General features: G+C 44.7%; 2 protein-coding genes and 1 non-coding gene across 6 annotated transcripts in view; 1 reads left to right on the top strand and 2 right to left on the bottom strand.

The window, feature by feature from the left end:
- The window catches only part of MGST2 (microsomal glutathione S-transferase 2), a 28,643-nt gene extending 23,792 nt beyond the window's left edge, over window positions 1-4,851 (top strand). Inside the window, exons 3-5 of the mRNA XM_055405117.2 lie at window positions 606-676; window positions 4,093-4,174; window positions 4,627-4,851. Coding sequence (XP_055261092.1) covers window positions 606-676; window positions 4,093-4,174; window positions 4,627-4,756 — 283 coding nt within the window. The 3' untranslated portion in view covers window positions 4,757-4,851. The remainder of the gene's footprint in view (window positions 1-605; window positions 677-4,092; window positions 4,175-4,626) is intronic.
- A 1,691-nt stretch (window positions 4,852-6,542) lies between these two features.
- TRNAG-UCC (transfer RNA glycine (anticodon UCC)) lies at window positions 6,543-6,617 on the bottom strand. Its single transcript has one exon. It is a non-coding gene; the product is annotated as a tRNA-Gly (tRNA).
- Window positions 6,618-9,598: 2,981 nt separating this feature from the next.
- MAML3 (mastermind like transcriptional coactivator 3) overlaps window positions 9,599-17,191 on the bottom strand; it is a 466,711-nt gene continuing 459,118 nt past the window's right edge. For all 4 annotated transcript variants that reach the window (XM_055405115.2, XM_055405113.2, XM_088828019.1 and 1 more), the window contains exon 5: window positions 9,599-12,918. In XM_055405115.2, coding sequence (XP_055261090.2) covers window positions 11,921-12,918 — 998 coding nt within the window. In that variant the 3' untranslated portion in view covers window positions 9,599-11,920. The remainder of the gene's footprint in view (window positions 12,919-17,191) is intronic.

Genomic DNA, 17,191 nt, shown 5'->3' with positions numbered 1-17,191 from the left:
ATGGAAGACACTGGATGCAAGAGAATTCTGGGCAAGAAATACATTTAATATGAATGAGCTATTTACTGGATTATTTAGATAAGATACAGAATGAACTTTAGGCTCATAATTGGAACCATCTCTAGGTCTGTCTTTTGGAAAACAGCTATAATTCGTTTCTACTACTGGCAACTTACATGTAGAAGAGTGACTCTTGGTTGTGCTCTGAGGTTTGAAAAATGTTTGAGTCTCACATTGAAAGACTAGCGGTGCAGATGGTAAAGAATCTGCTGGTAACGTGGGAGAGCTGGGTTCAATTCCTGGGTCAGGAAGATCTCCTGGAGAAGGAAATGGCTACCCACTCCAGTATTCTTGTCTGGAGAATTCCACAGACAGAGGAGCCTGGCAGGCTACAGTCCATGGATTCCAAAGAATCAGATACGATTAAGTGACTCACTCATTCACTTGAAAGACTGATTTTACCTATAAGGACACTTATACTCTTTAGGTTAATTCTTGCATTATTTTTGTAAGAAGAGGCTGGACATTTACCTCTAGGTGAAAACTCACTGCTTTGGTGTATAGTTTTCTCATAGAATAACCTACATCTTTATTTTTTCCTGCAGGCAAAACTGTGTGGAGTTTTACCCAATATTCATAATCACATTGTGGACGGCCGGATGGTATTTCAACCAAGGTAAGTTTAAAAGACAACTCTGTTCTCATGACAACCGTGGTCCTTACAGCCATTAAATAGCAGATACTCACCTACACATCTATGGATCCTGGAAATTGTTTTAAGCAAAAGAAGCACTATCTGTTTGCATCAAAGAGCAGTGTGCTACAGATAGGCTAACTTTGGCTTCATTTCAATTTAATTCAGTGATTTTTTTTTTTATAAAAACTTGGAACAAACCAGATGTGGGGGACTCCAGAATGAAGATGACATGTGATTTTGTCTTCAAGTCTAGTACTGTATAAATTCTAATTTATCTGCAGAAACAGAACACATTATTTACAGTTCACCCTAGTTATTATAGCTAATATTTATTGAGTACTTACTTCATGCCAGGTTCTTTTTTTTAAAAAAAATTGGCTGCTCTGAGTCTCAGTTGCGGTGTGTGGAGGCTTCTCTTGTTGAGGAGCACAGGCTCTGGAGTAGTTGCAGGCTTTTGTAGTTGGAGCATGCAGGCTCAGAAAACTTGATATAATGTGGAATCTTAGTTCTCCAGGGATCAAACCCATGTCTCCTGCACTGGAAGGCACGTTCTTAACCACTGAATCACCGAGGAAGTCCCTGCCAAGCTTTGTTTTTAAGTGCCACACATATATTATCTCTTATGTAGCATTTACAGGACTGAAAACCCCTTATGAGGTAGGTTCCATAGTTTCTGCTTTATAGGTGAGGAAACGGAAGTACAGAGTGGTTGAGTCTTTTGTCCAACTTAGCTTTCACCAGTTTAGGAGGAAATTAGCTTTCAAGTTCAGAGCAGGGTTTATAGGTATTTGACCAACAACCCATGTGCTTTTTCTTAGGAGTTTCCAAGAATGTGGTCTACTGGATGTAGAAACTTCGCAAATATCTGTTTTCTATTTGAATGGGGATCCTTGGGGAGCTGAGGGCTTTACTGAAACTCTGCCTAACCCTTTCACAGGTCAGATTAACACCACCAACCTTTTTGGAGAAATTCAATCTCTTTTTTCTCTGATAACTCTCATGGCCTTATTTGCATTTGACATTTGATTGCTGAGATTTAAATAAATCAAAATTTAACTGCTTTTCAAAGGCAACCCTGTCGCCTTCCCTCATAATTTTTTTACTGTCAAGTGAGAAATTTCAGATAAAATATCCTTCAGAGAAAGACTTAACTCTATTCCAATTCACCTTTTTTTTTTTTTTTTTAATCCCTTAAGGGCAAGAAGGGTAGTTTCTTGTCAGGTGAGACCACATTCATAACTAATAAGAAAAGAGCCTTTGGTGATGGCACTGGGCCAGTGCCATTTGACCCTTTGGATTTCACTCTGATGGGCTGAACAAGGCTGCCTGCCTAATTCAGGGAAGGGTTTTTTGGGTATCTCATTGTAATTTTCATTCTTTCTCATCCAGAGTAGGTGGCCTATTAACTGCCTTGACCAGTTCTCATTGACTTTGTGGGAGTAGTTGCTTAGAAAGGGAGTTTCAAGAACCATGGTGTGCTCAGGATCTCTCCCCTTCCTCAGAGGCCAGATGGCCCTGCCAGCCCTTCTCCTCCAGCTCTTTGCTGGACCCACTCCGTCTCATCCTTCAGGGCCCAGCACAAACATCACCCCTCAGAGGGGCCTTACCTGACCCCTTCCTAAAGGTGGGGCCCCCCAGCTCCCCCTGGCCCACCCCGCTTTGTTTCCTTCACATCATATTCAAGTCTGTACTTTTCTTCTCACTTTCCCCTTTGTCTTTGCTGACAAACCCATAAGGGCAGGGAGCTTGTGTCTTTTTTACTGCTAACCTCAAACCTTAGAATAAGGATACTTGGTACAGTATGTCAATCAGTCAGTTCAGTTGCTCAGTAGTGTCCGACTCTTTGTGACCCCATGAATCACAGCACTCCAGGCCTCCCTATCCATCACCAACTCCCAGAGTTCACTCAAACTCACCTCCATTGAGCCGGTGATGCCATCCAGCCATCTCATTCTGTGTCGTCCCCTTCTCCTCCTGCCCCCAAACCCTCCAGAAACCAAAAAAAAAAAAAAAGTTTGCGACCTGATAAAATTATGAATTTAATTTTATCCATCATATCAGAGTCCCACAAACAGACTTCTAGTGTTTTCAAGAGGGCTCTGGCAATTTGCATCTGTGACTTGCTGAGGAAAAGAGAGGGTCCCTAGTACAAGAAAGATACTGAGATTTCTTTTCATTGGACAAGATGGCAGACCATCACCCTGCATTCCACATTTCTTTTAGGTAAAATCTGTATTTAGTTAAACGCACAAATTTCAAATGTACCATTTAATGAGTTTTGACAAATGTATAAACCTGGGTCACTCAGATCCCTATCAAGATGTGGAACATGACTACCACTCAGAAAGTTTCCTCAGGTTCTTCCCAGTCCCTTTCAGAGGCAAACAGTGCTCTGATGTTTTTCATTGTAGTTTAGTTTTGCCTATTTTAGAACTTTCCATAATTGGAATCATATAGTATGTACTCTTATATAATGCTTCATTCACTCAGCAAAATGTTTTTGAGATTCACCATGCTGTTGCAAGTTGTCTATTTCTTTTCATCGACAGTGGGGTTCCATATTGTATGGTTATCACAGTTCGGTTATCCATTCTCCTGTGGATGGATTCCCAGCTGTTTCCAGTGTTTGGCTGTTATGAATAAAGCTGCAGTGAATATTCTGAACAGGTCTTTTTATGGGTATGTGCTTTCATTTCTCTTGGGGAAATACACAGGAAAGGAAGGTCTTGCTGGGTCAAAAAGTAATGTTTGGTTTTTTAAGAAACTACCAGATCTTTTCCCAAAGCGGCCGTACTGTTTTGCATTCCCACCAATAATGTATGAGGATTCCAACATCCGCAACATTTTGTGCTGTCAGTCTTCTAAAAACTTTGCCATCCTGGTAGGTGTGTAGTGGTATCATCTCATTATGGCTTTATTTTTATTTTTAAATGAGAGGGAACATTTTTTTAAGTTTTTTTCTTTTTTTTAATTTGGCTGCACTGGGTCTTGGTTGCAGCATGCAGGATCTAGTTCTTGAGCAGGGATCAAACACTGGCCCCTTGTATTGGGAGCACAGAGTCTTAACCGGTTACTAGACTACCAGAGAAGTCCCCTCATTGTGGTTTTAAATTGCAGTTTTGCTGATATCAAATGTTGAATAATGTTGAAAAATTTTTCACGTGCTTGTTGGTACACTTACTTATGTTGCTATGTGAATTTTCTATTCAAGTATTTTACCCGTCAAACAATTGTTTTTCTTTCATTATTGCATTGTCTGAATTCTCTACATAGTCTACACACAAGCCTTTGGTCAGATACACGTTTTGTGAGTGTTGCCTCGGTTTTCACACCACATTTTGAGAGTCTGCCATCATGTTCTGTGTCTTCTCTATTTTTTATTTTTTTCTCTCTAGTTTTTGCTACTTGTCTGGGTCTGGTGTACATCTATTCCCGTCACCAGTATTTCTGGGGATATGCAGAAGCTGCTAAAAAAAGGTAAGGAACACCCAAGAATTGTGTATTTAGACAGAAGGGTCTATATTAGCTTCCTTTTCCTGTAGTATAGCACTGATGGCTGTGATGACAAAGATGATGCTTGCTGCCTGCCCATGGCCAAGCCTCGCCAGGCCTCCACACCTGGGTGTGAGGGAGAAAACTATGCTCTAAGTGTGCACTGTCTGACCACTGCACTGTAAATCCTTGCAAACATTTTGCACTATCTCCCAAAAGTTGCCAAGGAAATAATCCTGCCCAGCCTTGATAATCCTTTGAATGTTCAAAGGAGCTAGGCATCTTCTCTAATTTATTTGATGAATCAAAATATTCAAATGGCAACAGCATAGAAGTTCTGGGAAATGTTCATAGGAGAGATCTGCTCCAGGCTCCCCAGCTTCCTCTCTGTAACCCTGTTTATTCATCACCTTTGTCTCTCTCATATCGGCCCACAGGATCACTGGTTTCCGGCTGAGTCTGGGGGTTTTGGCCTTGTTGACTCTCCTAGGTGCTGTGGGGATTATGAACAGCTTCCTGGATGAATACCTGGATATCGATATTGCCAAGAAACTGAGGCACTTCTAACATTTCACCTTCCTTTGTGCAAATGCTTATAAGAGATATTTTCACTCTCAAGGTTAGATGGTGCCACTTATTCCATTAAAAGAAATAAAATTCTCTCTCTTTTTTGAAATGGCTTTACAGAAACATACCTTTTAGATTTCCTAAATTTGCTCTGAGGGGAAGTATCCTAACATCAGTGGATGTGTGCTGAGCCCTGGTTTTAGAAGCACAAGCTGAAGTCATGGATGCTCATATGGGTAGAAAGCAACCTGACCTGTCTGTGTCTGGGACTTTCCATGGATCACCACCATCACTCGCCTCTTAAGACTGCTTCTCTCATGATGGGGAGTTCCAGACAGGTGCTGAAAAGGCTCTGAGCCCACTTCATTGGTTGCAGGATTGCCATAGATGGTGGAGGAAGTCAGCAAACACATAAAGTGGCCAGAGAAGAGAGTCATCAACTAATAGCACAAAACACAGCTGGCTGTGAAAATGGACTTTATAAAGTAAAAAGAAAAAAAAAATCTGTCATTTTCAAGAAACCATCCAGAGATGAGTGCCTGGGGAATAACTTGCCCCTGGGTAGGGGAAAGAAAGGTCATGGTCATGGCTGGAGAACCTAGGCTGGGTTCCACTGCACGTCCCCTGTCCTGCGGGGCTGGGGGCCGGCTGCGGTTGGACCCTGATGTGCAGTCACGTTCTGGCACAAGACTGATGACCTTCACTTTCTTCATCTGGAAAATAGGCATGAGTCTTCAGGAACCTTAGGGAAATGGAATTATGAGCATATGTAACACTTTTTTAGTATCAGAAGAACTCTCTGTAGATTTTCTAAAGAAAGTGACAGCCTGAATCATCAAGCAGTTTTAATTGGGACTTTTTTGGTGTGTGGGTACAAAGGCAGTTACAGAGACTCTGAGTAATAGAGAAAAATAAAGGCGTTAAAACACTAGCGTTTCCAGAATAGAAGGGGAGAAGACCCGACCACCTCTTGCATCCCAGAGAGCAGTGTGAGTAGCCCAGAGCACACTGAGAACCATCAGCCTGGGATCACTAGCTCTCTGACTCTGGCTCAGGCAGCTCGCAGTGGAGGTCATGCAGCCAAGAAGTGAAGACACCAGAGCCCGTCAACGCGAGTCCTGCTCCACCGCTCGCTGGCTATCCTACTGCAGCCCTGGTAGCTCTCTGCCTCAGTTTTTCCCTTGGGTAAAATGGGCCTGATCTCTTACAATGCCATGATTCTATGGTCTTTTTACTTTTCAGTATTCTGATCATGTATAGTGACTCATATTGTGACATTTTAATTGTTTTGTGCATTGAAGACAATAAAGGAACAGAGAGTGCAAATTTTGATCTGAAAGCAGTTTCTGCAGACTCATATCCTTTGGAAGTGAGAAAAAACCCACAACTTTTCCACATCTTACTCTCCAGGGTTTTTAAACACTTTGAATTTTGCATTTAAGTTGGAACTGTTTCAATATGTAAACTGAAAACACACACACACACAGACACACAGTTTGGTTAAACCACACATGTAGAAAATGAAATGGGCCCACCAGCATATCAAAACTTTGTATCTTTACAGTATCTGAACTATAGAACTTATTCCCCCTGTTCTAATTCTGTTGTCACCAAGGCAACCTCTTGATGATTTTAATTCATATAAATTTGGCTACAGGGAGTAAATGTACTGGCCAGAGAGATGTGAGTTTCTGATATGTTTGACATACGTATTTTTTTGTGTATTAGTAAGTTGACTGATTTTATTTCCCTTTGTTTTGGCCGTGTGGTGCATGTGCGATCTTAGTTTCCCCAACCAGGGATCGAACCTGTGCCCTCTGCATTGGAAGTGCAGAATCTTAACCACTGGACCGACAGGGAAGTCCCTGTTTTGTTTTCTGATTTTATTTTTAGAAATCAGATTCCTTGCGTCAAAAAGTCAATGTTATAAACAAAGGGAGAAGAAATTGTCTCTATTAAAAGAGGCTTCAAAGGCATAAAACCCAAATGGTGATGTGGGGTCCTTGATCAAAGCCTAGTTAGAAAAAAAAGAAAGCTATGGGAGACATTTGGCACAATTTGAATAAGAAATAAGAATTCAGTATTAGGGAATTGTGTGTTCAGTGCAATGATGTTGTTGTGGCTAGGGAAGAAAATGCCCTAATTCTTTGGCGTTGTATGCTGGAAGGTTGTGGGGTGAAGTGACCAGTTGTGTATAGCTTACTTTGAAATAGTTCCACAAAATATCTATGTGAAGCATATATGGTGAGGTGTTAATAAGTATCAAGTTGAGCTGGTAAGTGTATAGCTCTTCATTGCATTATTCTGTTTTTCTGACTGATGGAAAAGGTTCATAACAGAAAAGTTAAAAAATCTGAAGCAAAGTTAAAGGCTAAAGTCAGGTTCTTGGTAGCTCTGTAGATTTTTTTTTTTTATGTTGAGTGCTATATGCTTGACTTGGGATCAGTGTTAGGAATAGAGCCATAGTGTAAGTTGTAGCTCGGCAGCTGTCCTGGACATGGCCCAAGTGTTTGAGTGCTGTGGGCTAAGTCACTTCACTCGTGTCCGATTCTGTGGGACCCTGTGGACTGTAGCCTGCCAGGCTCCTCTGTCCATGGGATTTTTCAGGGAATAATACCAGAGTGGGTTGCCATGCTCTCCTCCAGGGGATCTTCCTAACCCAGGGATCAAACCTGTGTTTCTTATGTCTCCTGCATTGGCAGGCGGGTTCTGGACCACAAGCACCACCCGGGAAGCCCCAAGTGTGTGAATGATGCCCTAATTACCTCTGCTTGTGATGAAATGAGACGCGTTTGTGGTGACTTGTCCAGAGGACAGCAGAGTAAAATCTAATGTCCTCCCAACTTAAAAAGAAGTTCCGAACAAGTAGCCCTGCTCTCTCCCAAGGTATTTTTCCTCCCCTTCTTTTCTTTGTAGGATTGGTGGAAGATGAGGTGTGGCTAAAATGTCATTATAAGGAAAAACATTAAATCTTTGCTTTCTTTAACCCCATTTCTCTAGGTATTAATAGAACCTTCCTTGAAAAGATGGATTAAAGGTAGAAATTGCTCCTTTAATGCTTCTGAATGTTCCTTAACTTTCAGCAATAAAATACCTCCTCATGGGGGCAGATGCCCAGTGACTTCTTGGAAAAATATTTATTCTCTCCCTCCTTATTCACCTCTTACACGTTTGCTGTACTGAGATTTTATAAAGGTCAACATGAGTACAGATAAGGAATCATTTTAAAGGAGAAAGGTATTCCATCCATCCAGGGCAGTAAGTAAAAACATGTGGTTTTAACTAATCCAGACAAGGAGAAGTACTCAACCCTTCTCAGGCTTCATGATTTATTCTGTTGTCAGCCTTCCCATCCCTACCCCCAAATCAGTTGATTTTTGACTGCATGTCACTAAGCCTGTATCACTGGGATGAGGCCCAGTGTCGCACTGTTTTTTTCTCCATGCTCTTATTTGTCAGCTGGTCTGGAACCACAGCCCACCACAGCTGGGGTTCAGTCCCTACCCATGGAAGGGACTCTTCTTCCATAGTCAAGTTCATTCTTTCTCTTGACTTGTATGTATTAAAACTCACCTTTGGTTCGGATCTATTTTTGATGATGACCTTATTCTGTTCTTGTGACCTCTTCTGCTTCATCCAGACAGTTTTAACATGGGCTCCTTTACCATGCCTTTTAAAGTCTGATGGAAAGCCTTAGGTAAGGTCTTCTAGAAGTGGAGTGGATTCATGTGTGAGTGATTTGTTAACGAAGGGCTCCCAGGAGGGGGAAGCTGGGGAACAGGGCAGAAAAAGGCAGGAAGCCCAGTAAGGGAATACCTTCCTGCAAAGTCCCAACCTCTGCCAACTCCTGCAGGGGAGCTCGGGATAGAAATGCTGTCTCAGGGTTTGTCCAGGCAAGTTAACTGGGTTTTCACGCTCCTGCACCAGCAGGCCATTGGCTCAGTGAGTCTGGAGGGATGTAAACGTCTTAAGCACGTTCAACTATGTGGGTGCTGTTGGCTGAGCCGGGCTCTGGCAGGAGACTGCCCTCCAAAGAGACGCAGCTGGGAGGTAAGGCACCCGTGGTGTGTTTGTGTGCGCGCGTGCGTGTAACTACAGTGTCCATTAAAGTGGGGCAAGACCTACTGTTACTCCCCCACCTAATATATTCCTTGAGTTTTCTTCCTTCTCAAATGAAACGTGTACTATCAGTTTTCCAAGTTCCCTGACTGAACCAGGTAGAAGCTGAACTGTCATGGTTCTGAATCCCAGACGGATCCAGTATGCTCCTTTCATAGATGACTCTCTACTTTTGCCACATTCCCCCAGAGAGCAAATTTGGAACATTTTAACAGTATGGTGGAATTAAAAAAGGCTGGGAATGACTGATTGATTTCCACTGTTACTTAAATGTTTAAATAATGATATCAAAATTTTGAGACAAGAACTGCAGTTAATCAATTAAAACCCGGGCATAAAACGTTTATCTGCTTAATTAAGGCTGAAGTGCCTGTGACAGTCCTAAAAGAGACTTTTTTTTTAAAAGTGATGTTTCTTTTTGTTTTCCTTTGGCCACGCTGTGAGGCTTGTGGGATCTTAGTTCTGTCCGAACCCTGTGCCTTTTGGCAGTCAAAGTGTGGAGTCCTAACCCCTGGACTGCCAGGGAATTCCCTAAAATAAACTAAACTTTGGATTGGTTCAGATAACGATCTTTTATTATTTTTTTTCTTTAAAAGTGGTATGCCAACATCACTTCATTTCTACATTTCCGAGTTCTGTACATTTCTCAAAAGGAAAGAAGCAATGCTCAATGTACAAAGTAAAACCAGAAAACTAGAAAAATCTGAATCAAATGGAGGAAGTTGCCATAGATCATACAGTACAAATTAGTAATTCGATATCGTCTGAAGTGCAATACCACTGCTGGGATGATGAGTTAAGGAATGAAATAAAAATACTCTATTTTAAACAAACAGTATATATATATTTATATGTATATTTTTTTACAGATAGTAGACCCAGTGATATCTGTAGTATTGTAAAAACTTATTTACAAATAACTTTTTTTTTTTAGACATTACATATACATCAGCACCGTAGTAAAAACAAAAACCAAAACGAAGCCACCGTATTAAAATCTACCTCTCTAGACTGTTGGTCCCAGTATTGAGCATTTGGAGGAAGCGTTTAAGAGGACAGAGGCCCCTCTCCCCCTCCGTCAGCCATCTCCAGTCCCTCATCATTGCTTATCTATTTATTTCCTGGACCTTTCAGAAAAAGGTGACTATATATTTCTGTGTCTTCTCGTTTCTTCAGTTTCTCTTGTTTGTTTTTGGTTTTCATCTGCTTCCATTCAAGAGCTCCCCTGGCGGTGGCCCTCCCCACGCAGGGAGTTCATGGGCAGCCTGCTGCTACGCTACCTCTTCCCCCAGGGACCACAGCCCCGCCTGGGTCCTCGCCCGCGTGAACCTTGCCAAGGAGAGCTACGACCTTGGTACTTGGCGAGCAGGCCTCGGGCAGTGTTTGCCTGCCTGCTGCCTCTCTACGTCCTCTGTCCCAGCTCTTCATTTTTACCCGCTTCAGTCTCAGGACCTGCCCCCAGTGTGACTCCCCAGGCTGGGCCGGGGCTCTGGTGTGGCAAGTGACATATGAGTGCACAGAAGCAAGCCTGCCTTTTGGACATGGAGGGAAGGGATGGCAGGAGAAAAGCTTATGCCATGCTCACTCACTTAGGACAAGAGCTATGTCCCGTGGCCTCCGAAACAGGCCAGTGGGAGGGGAGGGGAGGGGAGGGCAGATGAGACCCGCCCTCCAGCAGCAGAGGTTGTGGATCCCTTCCAACAGACTTCACTTAGGACAGTTCTGCGTGAATTACACAAAGAACAGCTGTACAGAACTTCAAGAGGGGATCATTTTGCCCAAGGAAAGGAACCATACCTTCCCTCTTTTCATTACCAAAATGGGTGAAGTGGAGCAATGGGTTTTTCAGTTCCTCAGCTTTCAAGGCTTGAGAGTTGTCTTTCTGGTGAGCAGGGATGAAGGGTCAGGCTGCTTTAAGAGCATCACCCCTGGGATTTTCCCAAAGGGAACCAGAGCCAGTGATGTCCAGGCTGGTCCTCCCTAGTGTCCCAGAAACATCAGATGCAGCTCATAGGAAACCCACCACCGAGCAGCAGGGCAACCCGCTCGGTTCCAGCAGAGAAAGAAAAACTCCAGTGTGGCCTTTGCATTTCAGGCATTGTCTAAGTTCTTCTTGCTCTTATTTTCCCTCCGCCCAGGCTCCCTAAAGACAAGCTTCTTGGATAGTCTGCAAGGACCAGCACAGGCAGGCTGGGTCGGAGGTGCGGAGGAACGAGGGCAGGCACCAGTTAGGGGGAAGGCGGCCGCACTGACAGACACACAGCGTCCACCCCGGGCCTCCCCATCCTCGGCCTCCAGGAGCAGATGGGACCGGCTGAGATGTATCGGGTCATACCAGGCCCCCAGGAAGCGCCAGGCCAACTCCCCGGAGTAATAGCCACCACGGTCATCAGCAGAGGGCTGCCGGCCCAGGACTGCCAAGACCCTTCTCCAAGCTCTGAAATTCCTGCAGGTCATCATGAGCAGGATACAGGCCTGTAGGGTCTCCTGTCTTCCTGTGACATCTCAGTTCTTTGCACTTTCCCTCCAAACCCAGTACCATGTCTTGAAGGCTGACATCTCTCTGCAGAGTTCAGCGCGTATCTGACCTGTGCTCTTGGCCTGTGCCACCACCCAGTGGCCTTCGTGGGACTCTTGGCCCCAGGCTCTCTCGCCTCTGGGTCTCCAAAGCTGTAGACCCGGGCCAGGGCCAGGAGGCACTGATGGCCACGTCAAGTTGGGCAGCAGTCTGTCTTGGCCGGAGTGGCTCTTGCTGGGCCGGGTGATCACAGGGAGGGCCAAGCTGAGGGCCCTCAATCATCTTCCCTGCCCACCTCTGGTGTGTCCCCTTCTCTTGCAGCAGGATCCGCAAGGCGTCTGTCTCCATTGCTGTGTGAAAATCAGGTGAAACGGGGCCCGGCGGGGCTGTGGGTTGGCGCCTGGATCTTCCACAGTCAGCTGGCTGCAGCTTTGCTCAGATCACGTGGGTCAAAAGAACAACACAAAAAACAGGGATGCATTGACATCCTGTTTCTTTTCACGATTGGAGCTTTAAACCACTCCTGACTAGGGGTTTCCAAACAATTCATCGAGCTCCTGCATCCACTCGTCGCCCGGTCCACTTTTGATGATGGAGTCCACAAGGTCGGCACCGTCCGAGAGGCCGGGGAAGGACGCCCCAGCCGTGTCGCCACTGTAATTGTACGACATGTCCTGAGGGGGATTCCGCTCATAGGCTTGGCTCTGGCTGCTGGAGGCAAAGCTGGCACTGGGCATCGGCTGCTGTGCTGGGGGCTGGCTGAAGGCTGGCATGCCGGGAACGCCCTGGCTCAGGCCCGACATGACCATGGGCCTGGCCTGGCTGCTGCCTTGCTGCCCTGGGAGCGGTGGCATCATCTGCCGACCCATGGCGGCTGGGTTGAGCGTTCTCACCCCGCCAGTGTTCGCATCCACCACCTGGCTCAGTCCCTGGGGGAAGTGCTGCTTGGTCAGCCTTGGTTGACCGGCTTGCAGTGGGTAGCTGGCACCATTGTTGAATGATGCTAACTCTCCACTAGTCCTCCCAGGCATCCCCTGTAAGCCCCTCTGTTGCCAGTTCTGGCTTCCCTGCTGGACCGTTGCCATGATGCTTTGCAGCCTCGGTGGGCCCTGGGGCCTGGGCAAGGCCTGGCCTACTGGCCCCTTCATCGGCTGGCGCTGCTGGGTCATGGGTGAGTTCACCAGCATGCTCTGGCCAAACCCACTCACCATCCCAACCCCTTGCCCCGAGGTGGGCTGCCTTGGCCCCTGGGCTTGGTTGTGTGTGATACTCAGACCGCTTTGGTTTGGGTGCTGCAACACTTGGGTCATTCCTGTGCTCATGGTGTACATTCCTGGTTGGCTGGTAGGGGTGTTGCTGTAAGGGGCCAGTCCCATCTCTGACTGGGCGGCCGCTGTGGCCATTGTCCCTGGGTTCTGGGAGGGTCCCATTCCCATCATGCCTGCGTTCTGTGCCATCAGCCGTGAAGTTCGCATGCTCTGGAGGGCGGCCTGGCTCCTCACAGCTGCTATATCCTGGGGAGACCCTGCAGAGAAAAAAGGACACACCCCTTCACTCATCTCCACAAGCAGAGCACAGTAACACAAAGCTGGACTTTTCTTTGGGAATGACAAAAATGCTTTGATTAATAGATGAAAGGATCTACTCTGATAATAAATCCTTTAAAGAAAGAGAGATGACTATTTTTCTGACTATAACATACACTGATTATGAAAAATTTGGAAAATAGGGAAAGCACAAAAATGAAAATCACCCAAATTCCCACCATCCAGAGATGACTACTGCTAACCTACCTTAATATATAAAAATACACACGAAAATTGGGATCACACAGTAGTTGACTTTTCTATTTGATATACCCTAATATTATTTTTGCTCCTATTATGGAAGCAATTGTTTCTTTCCCTCATAGCTCAGTCGGTAGAGAACCTGCCTGCAGTGTAGGAGACCTGGGTTCCATTCCTGGGTTGGGAAGATCCCCTGGAGAAGGAAATGGCAACCCACTTCGGTATTCTTGCCTGGAGAATCCCATGGACAGAGGAGCCTGGCGGGCTACAGTCCATGAGGTTGAAAGAGTTGGACACGACTTAGCGACTAAACCACCACTTCTTTATAGGATCCTCAACCAATAAGATAGCATCTTTTTGGAGGTGAGAGGAAATTCACCTCCCGCGCTAAATTAAGAAGAAATGGTGGCTCACTTTGCACATCCTATTTGTGACATGGAATATGGCTCAGTAGAGACTACTATCAATAAAGACCATTAGACTAATTTCCCTGAAGATTTGAGCAGGACTTGAGAGGTTAACGGCCCCTGCTTCTGCTAAGAAGCTATTTTGACAGATGGGACATTGTTTGGATCCCCTCTGTAGATTTCAACATGCTCCAGATTCTCTGAATCATAACGTGTCAGTGAGAGCTGGCCAGCTTCCTGAATTACAGAAAGAAGTCATCCTCCTACTTGCTACCTGGCAATGAACTTGATGCACTGATGCAGAGGTCACACCCTCAAATCAGCAATGACCCCTAAGGCGGTTTCAATGATGCTGCTTGAAAGCTGACCAGAGTACCAACGCCCGGTCATTCAACTCTATTTGACGTTCGATTGAGTCCTTCTTTACGTGTTTCCAGGAAATTTCTAAACCAGCCAAGAGAATAAAAATGTCACCCCTAGAATCCCAGTCAACGTTCAAGGGCTAGGAGGTGCACAAAAATGGATTTTTCTGTCTCTCTGCTAACGATAAAGTCTATGAAAAAAAGAAAAACAGTTTTTTCCTCAGTTCAGTTCAGTTCAGTTCAGTCGCTCAGTCGTGTCCGACTATCCGCGACCCCATGAATCACAGCACGCCAGGCCTCCCTGTCCATCACCAACTCCCGGAGTACACTCAAACTCATGTCCACAGAGTCGGTGATGCCATCCAGCCATCTCATTCTCCGTCGTCCCCTTCTCCTCCCGCCCCCAACCTTTCCCAGCATCAGAGTCTTTTCCAGTGAGTCAACTCGTCGCATGAGGTGGCCAAAGTATTGGAGTTTCAGCTTTAGCATCAGTCCCTCCAATGAACATCCAGGATTGATCTCCTTTAGAATGGACTGGTTGGATCTCCTTGCAGTATAAGGGACTCTCAAGAGTCTTCTCCAACACCACAGTTCAAAAGCATCGATTCTTCGGCGATCAGCCTTCTTCACAGTCCAACTCTCACATCCATACATGACCACGGGAAAAACCATTGCCTTGACTAGACGGACCTTGGTTTAGACATTTAAAAAAGGTGCAGCATGGGAGCCAATCAATATTATAAGCAAATCTGATCATTCCTGGGAGTGGCATGAGAAATCAGATGAGAACAGTGTGTAACCTTGTTAATCCTGGCAACTTGGCAGATAAGAGAAGTGTGTTTTTGTCTTTCTGATGGGGTTATTGATTTCTGGGCAGCAAACAGGTCTCTATATTTTCTTTCAAGAAAGAAAATTATGGGAATTTTGGTTATGACTTAAGTTTTTGTGGCTTGAGGTCAGTATCAGGCTGCATTGAAAAATGAAACGGTTACGGTGAGGAAACCAGAAAGATCCAGGGGAGATCCCTAGAAGCATTTCAATCTTTTGTTTTGAGCTTGATGATAGCTAAGTGGATTTAGATATAATAAAGATATTAAAAAGTTCCTAATTAAACACTGGATGGTAGTATATATTGAAGTTTGCGATCTTATGACGTTTTGTGACCTTAATGACTAAATTTGTATTGACTGCACAGCCACCCTGATAAACTGCAGTGAAATGGGTGATTGGATTGCTTATAAAAAATTTAAGGGAAAAATATTGCTGACTCAGATTGATTGAACAGACCCAAATTACATAAACAGGATGCTGGAAACAAATGAAAGGACTTTCATATTCTGGATATTTATGTTGTATCTTTAGAATTAATATGTTGAAGGATTAGGTTTTGTCTTGAATAATTTTGTGAATAAGATTACTGCATGTGTTAAACAACAGACTGTCTTCAAATTTTTGTCTAAAATAGGTGTTACTGTGAGACATTATAGTCAAATTAATTTTCTTGTCTATTGGTTAATATCACAATGTCAAAGAAAAATTTCCATATTCAACAAGAGATAGTAACATGCAATTTTTTCCCTAAAAGGATCTATGTTCTATTTTCACTCATAGGACGTCTATAGTTATGAAAAATAAGCACTTACCCATAGGCATGTAACACTGCCCAGAGGCACAGAACTCAATAAGTGAAAGATCATCTTTAAAACCTTTGAAAAGTACAGTGGTGGGCAGACCTGTAGGTCTCAGACAAGTTAATCCGAACAGAACCTCTGTCCAACAACAAAATTTCTTATCTATCAATTTGCTATTTTCTCAGGTACATAACATTATGATATCTAGGATGTTAGTCAAATATGTGAAAATACTGAAGAGTAAAAAAAAAATCGTATCAATCAGCTCTGCTGCTGCTGCTGCTGCTATGTCGCTTCAGTCGTGTCCGACTCTGTGTGACCCCATAGACGGAAGCCCACCAGGCTCCCCCGTCCCTGGGATTCTCCAGGCAAGAACACCGGAGCGGGCTGCCATTTTCTTCTCCAATGTGTGAAAGTGAAAAGTGAAAGTGAAGTCACTCAGTCGTGTCCAACCCTTAGCGACCCCACTGGACTGCAGCCTACCAGGCTCCTCCATCCACGGGATTTTCTAGGCAAGAGTACTGGAGTGGCTTGCCTCAGGAACCCTCAAATATAACTGGCTGTTCAGCTTAAGTGTATGAAATTTTTAGGTTGACTGCCTGTAAATTTGGGGCTTTAGAAAAGTTCAGAGTAGAACTTTTAAATTGGAGCCACACCATCTAGAATAATTCATAGAGGAGTTATTAAATGTTGGTGGGTCTTTTTATTCTAAAAAATAATGAGTTATGAATGTAGAAAACTCAAAGGACACGGTGCCGGGTTTATCAGATTTAACAGTTTAAATTAGTTCATAATATAAAGCATCAGTTCCCAAAGTGTGGCCCCTGGGTCAGCAGCAGCAGCAGCATCTCTGGGGAACTTGCTACAGATGCAAATACAGATCCGGCTCCAGATTTCCTGAATCAGAGACTCCAGGAGTGAGAGTGGGCCATCTATGTTTTGAACCAGTTCCACTGGTGACCCGATGCAGGCTCAAGCCTGAGAACTACAGGCATAAAAGGAGGGCTTGGTGTCTGCAACAAAACCCACGCCTGTAACAGTAACTATTTCCCACTCTTCCGCACCCAGGGCCAAGTGAGAAACAGAATTCTTCAAAGAATACTGGCACAAATTTACTGCACAGCACTTCCACGGCCAGCCCAATTCCCTTTGTCCTTCCCTTTGTGGGGCCCAGAAGGATCTGAAGTGATATAACTGTCCCACAGATTTAAGGGTGGTAGCTGCTCAAGCCCCAGGGGGTCCACAGGCTATCCTTGGGAAGATCTGGCCATGGACACCAGCGACTTTCAGACTCTGAACCACAACTCACAGTACACACACATGTGCGCTCAGGACAGAAACAAAAGCTGCCCTCATTATGATACACTCCCATCATTTTTTTTCCTCTTATTTCATTTTAAAAATGCTGGTTGTGGCTCACTAAATGATCTTCAATGGGCTTTCCTGTTGGCTCAGACGGTTAAGAATCCACCTGCAGTGCGGGAGACCTGGATTTGATCCCTGGGTTGGGAAGATCCCCAGGAGGAGTGCATGACAACCAACTCCAGTATTCTTGCCTGAAGGATCCCCATGGACAGAGGAGCCTGGCGGGCTACAGTCCATGGGGTCACA

Source organism: Moschus berezovskii, chromosome 19, assembly GCF_049115385.1.
Source record: "Moschus berezovskii isolate FMDL1 chromosome 19, NW_MosBer_1.0, whole genome shotgun sequence".
Taxonomy (NCBI): Eukaryota; Metazoa; Chordata; class Mammalia; order Artiodactyla; family Moschidae; genus Moschus; species Moschus berezovskii.
The sequence above is the reverse complement of the archived record's forward strand: the minus strand, read 5'-3'. Positions and strand labels throughout refer to the sequence as shown.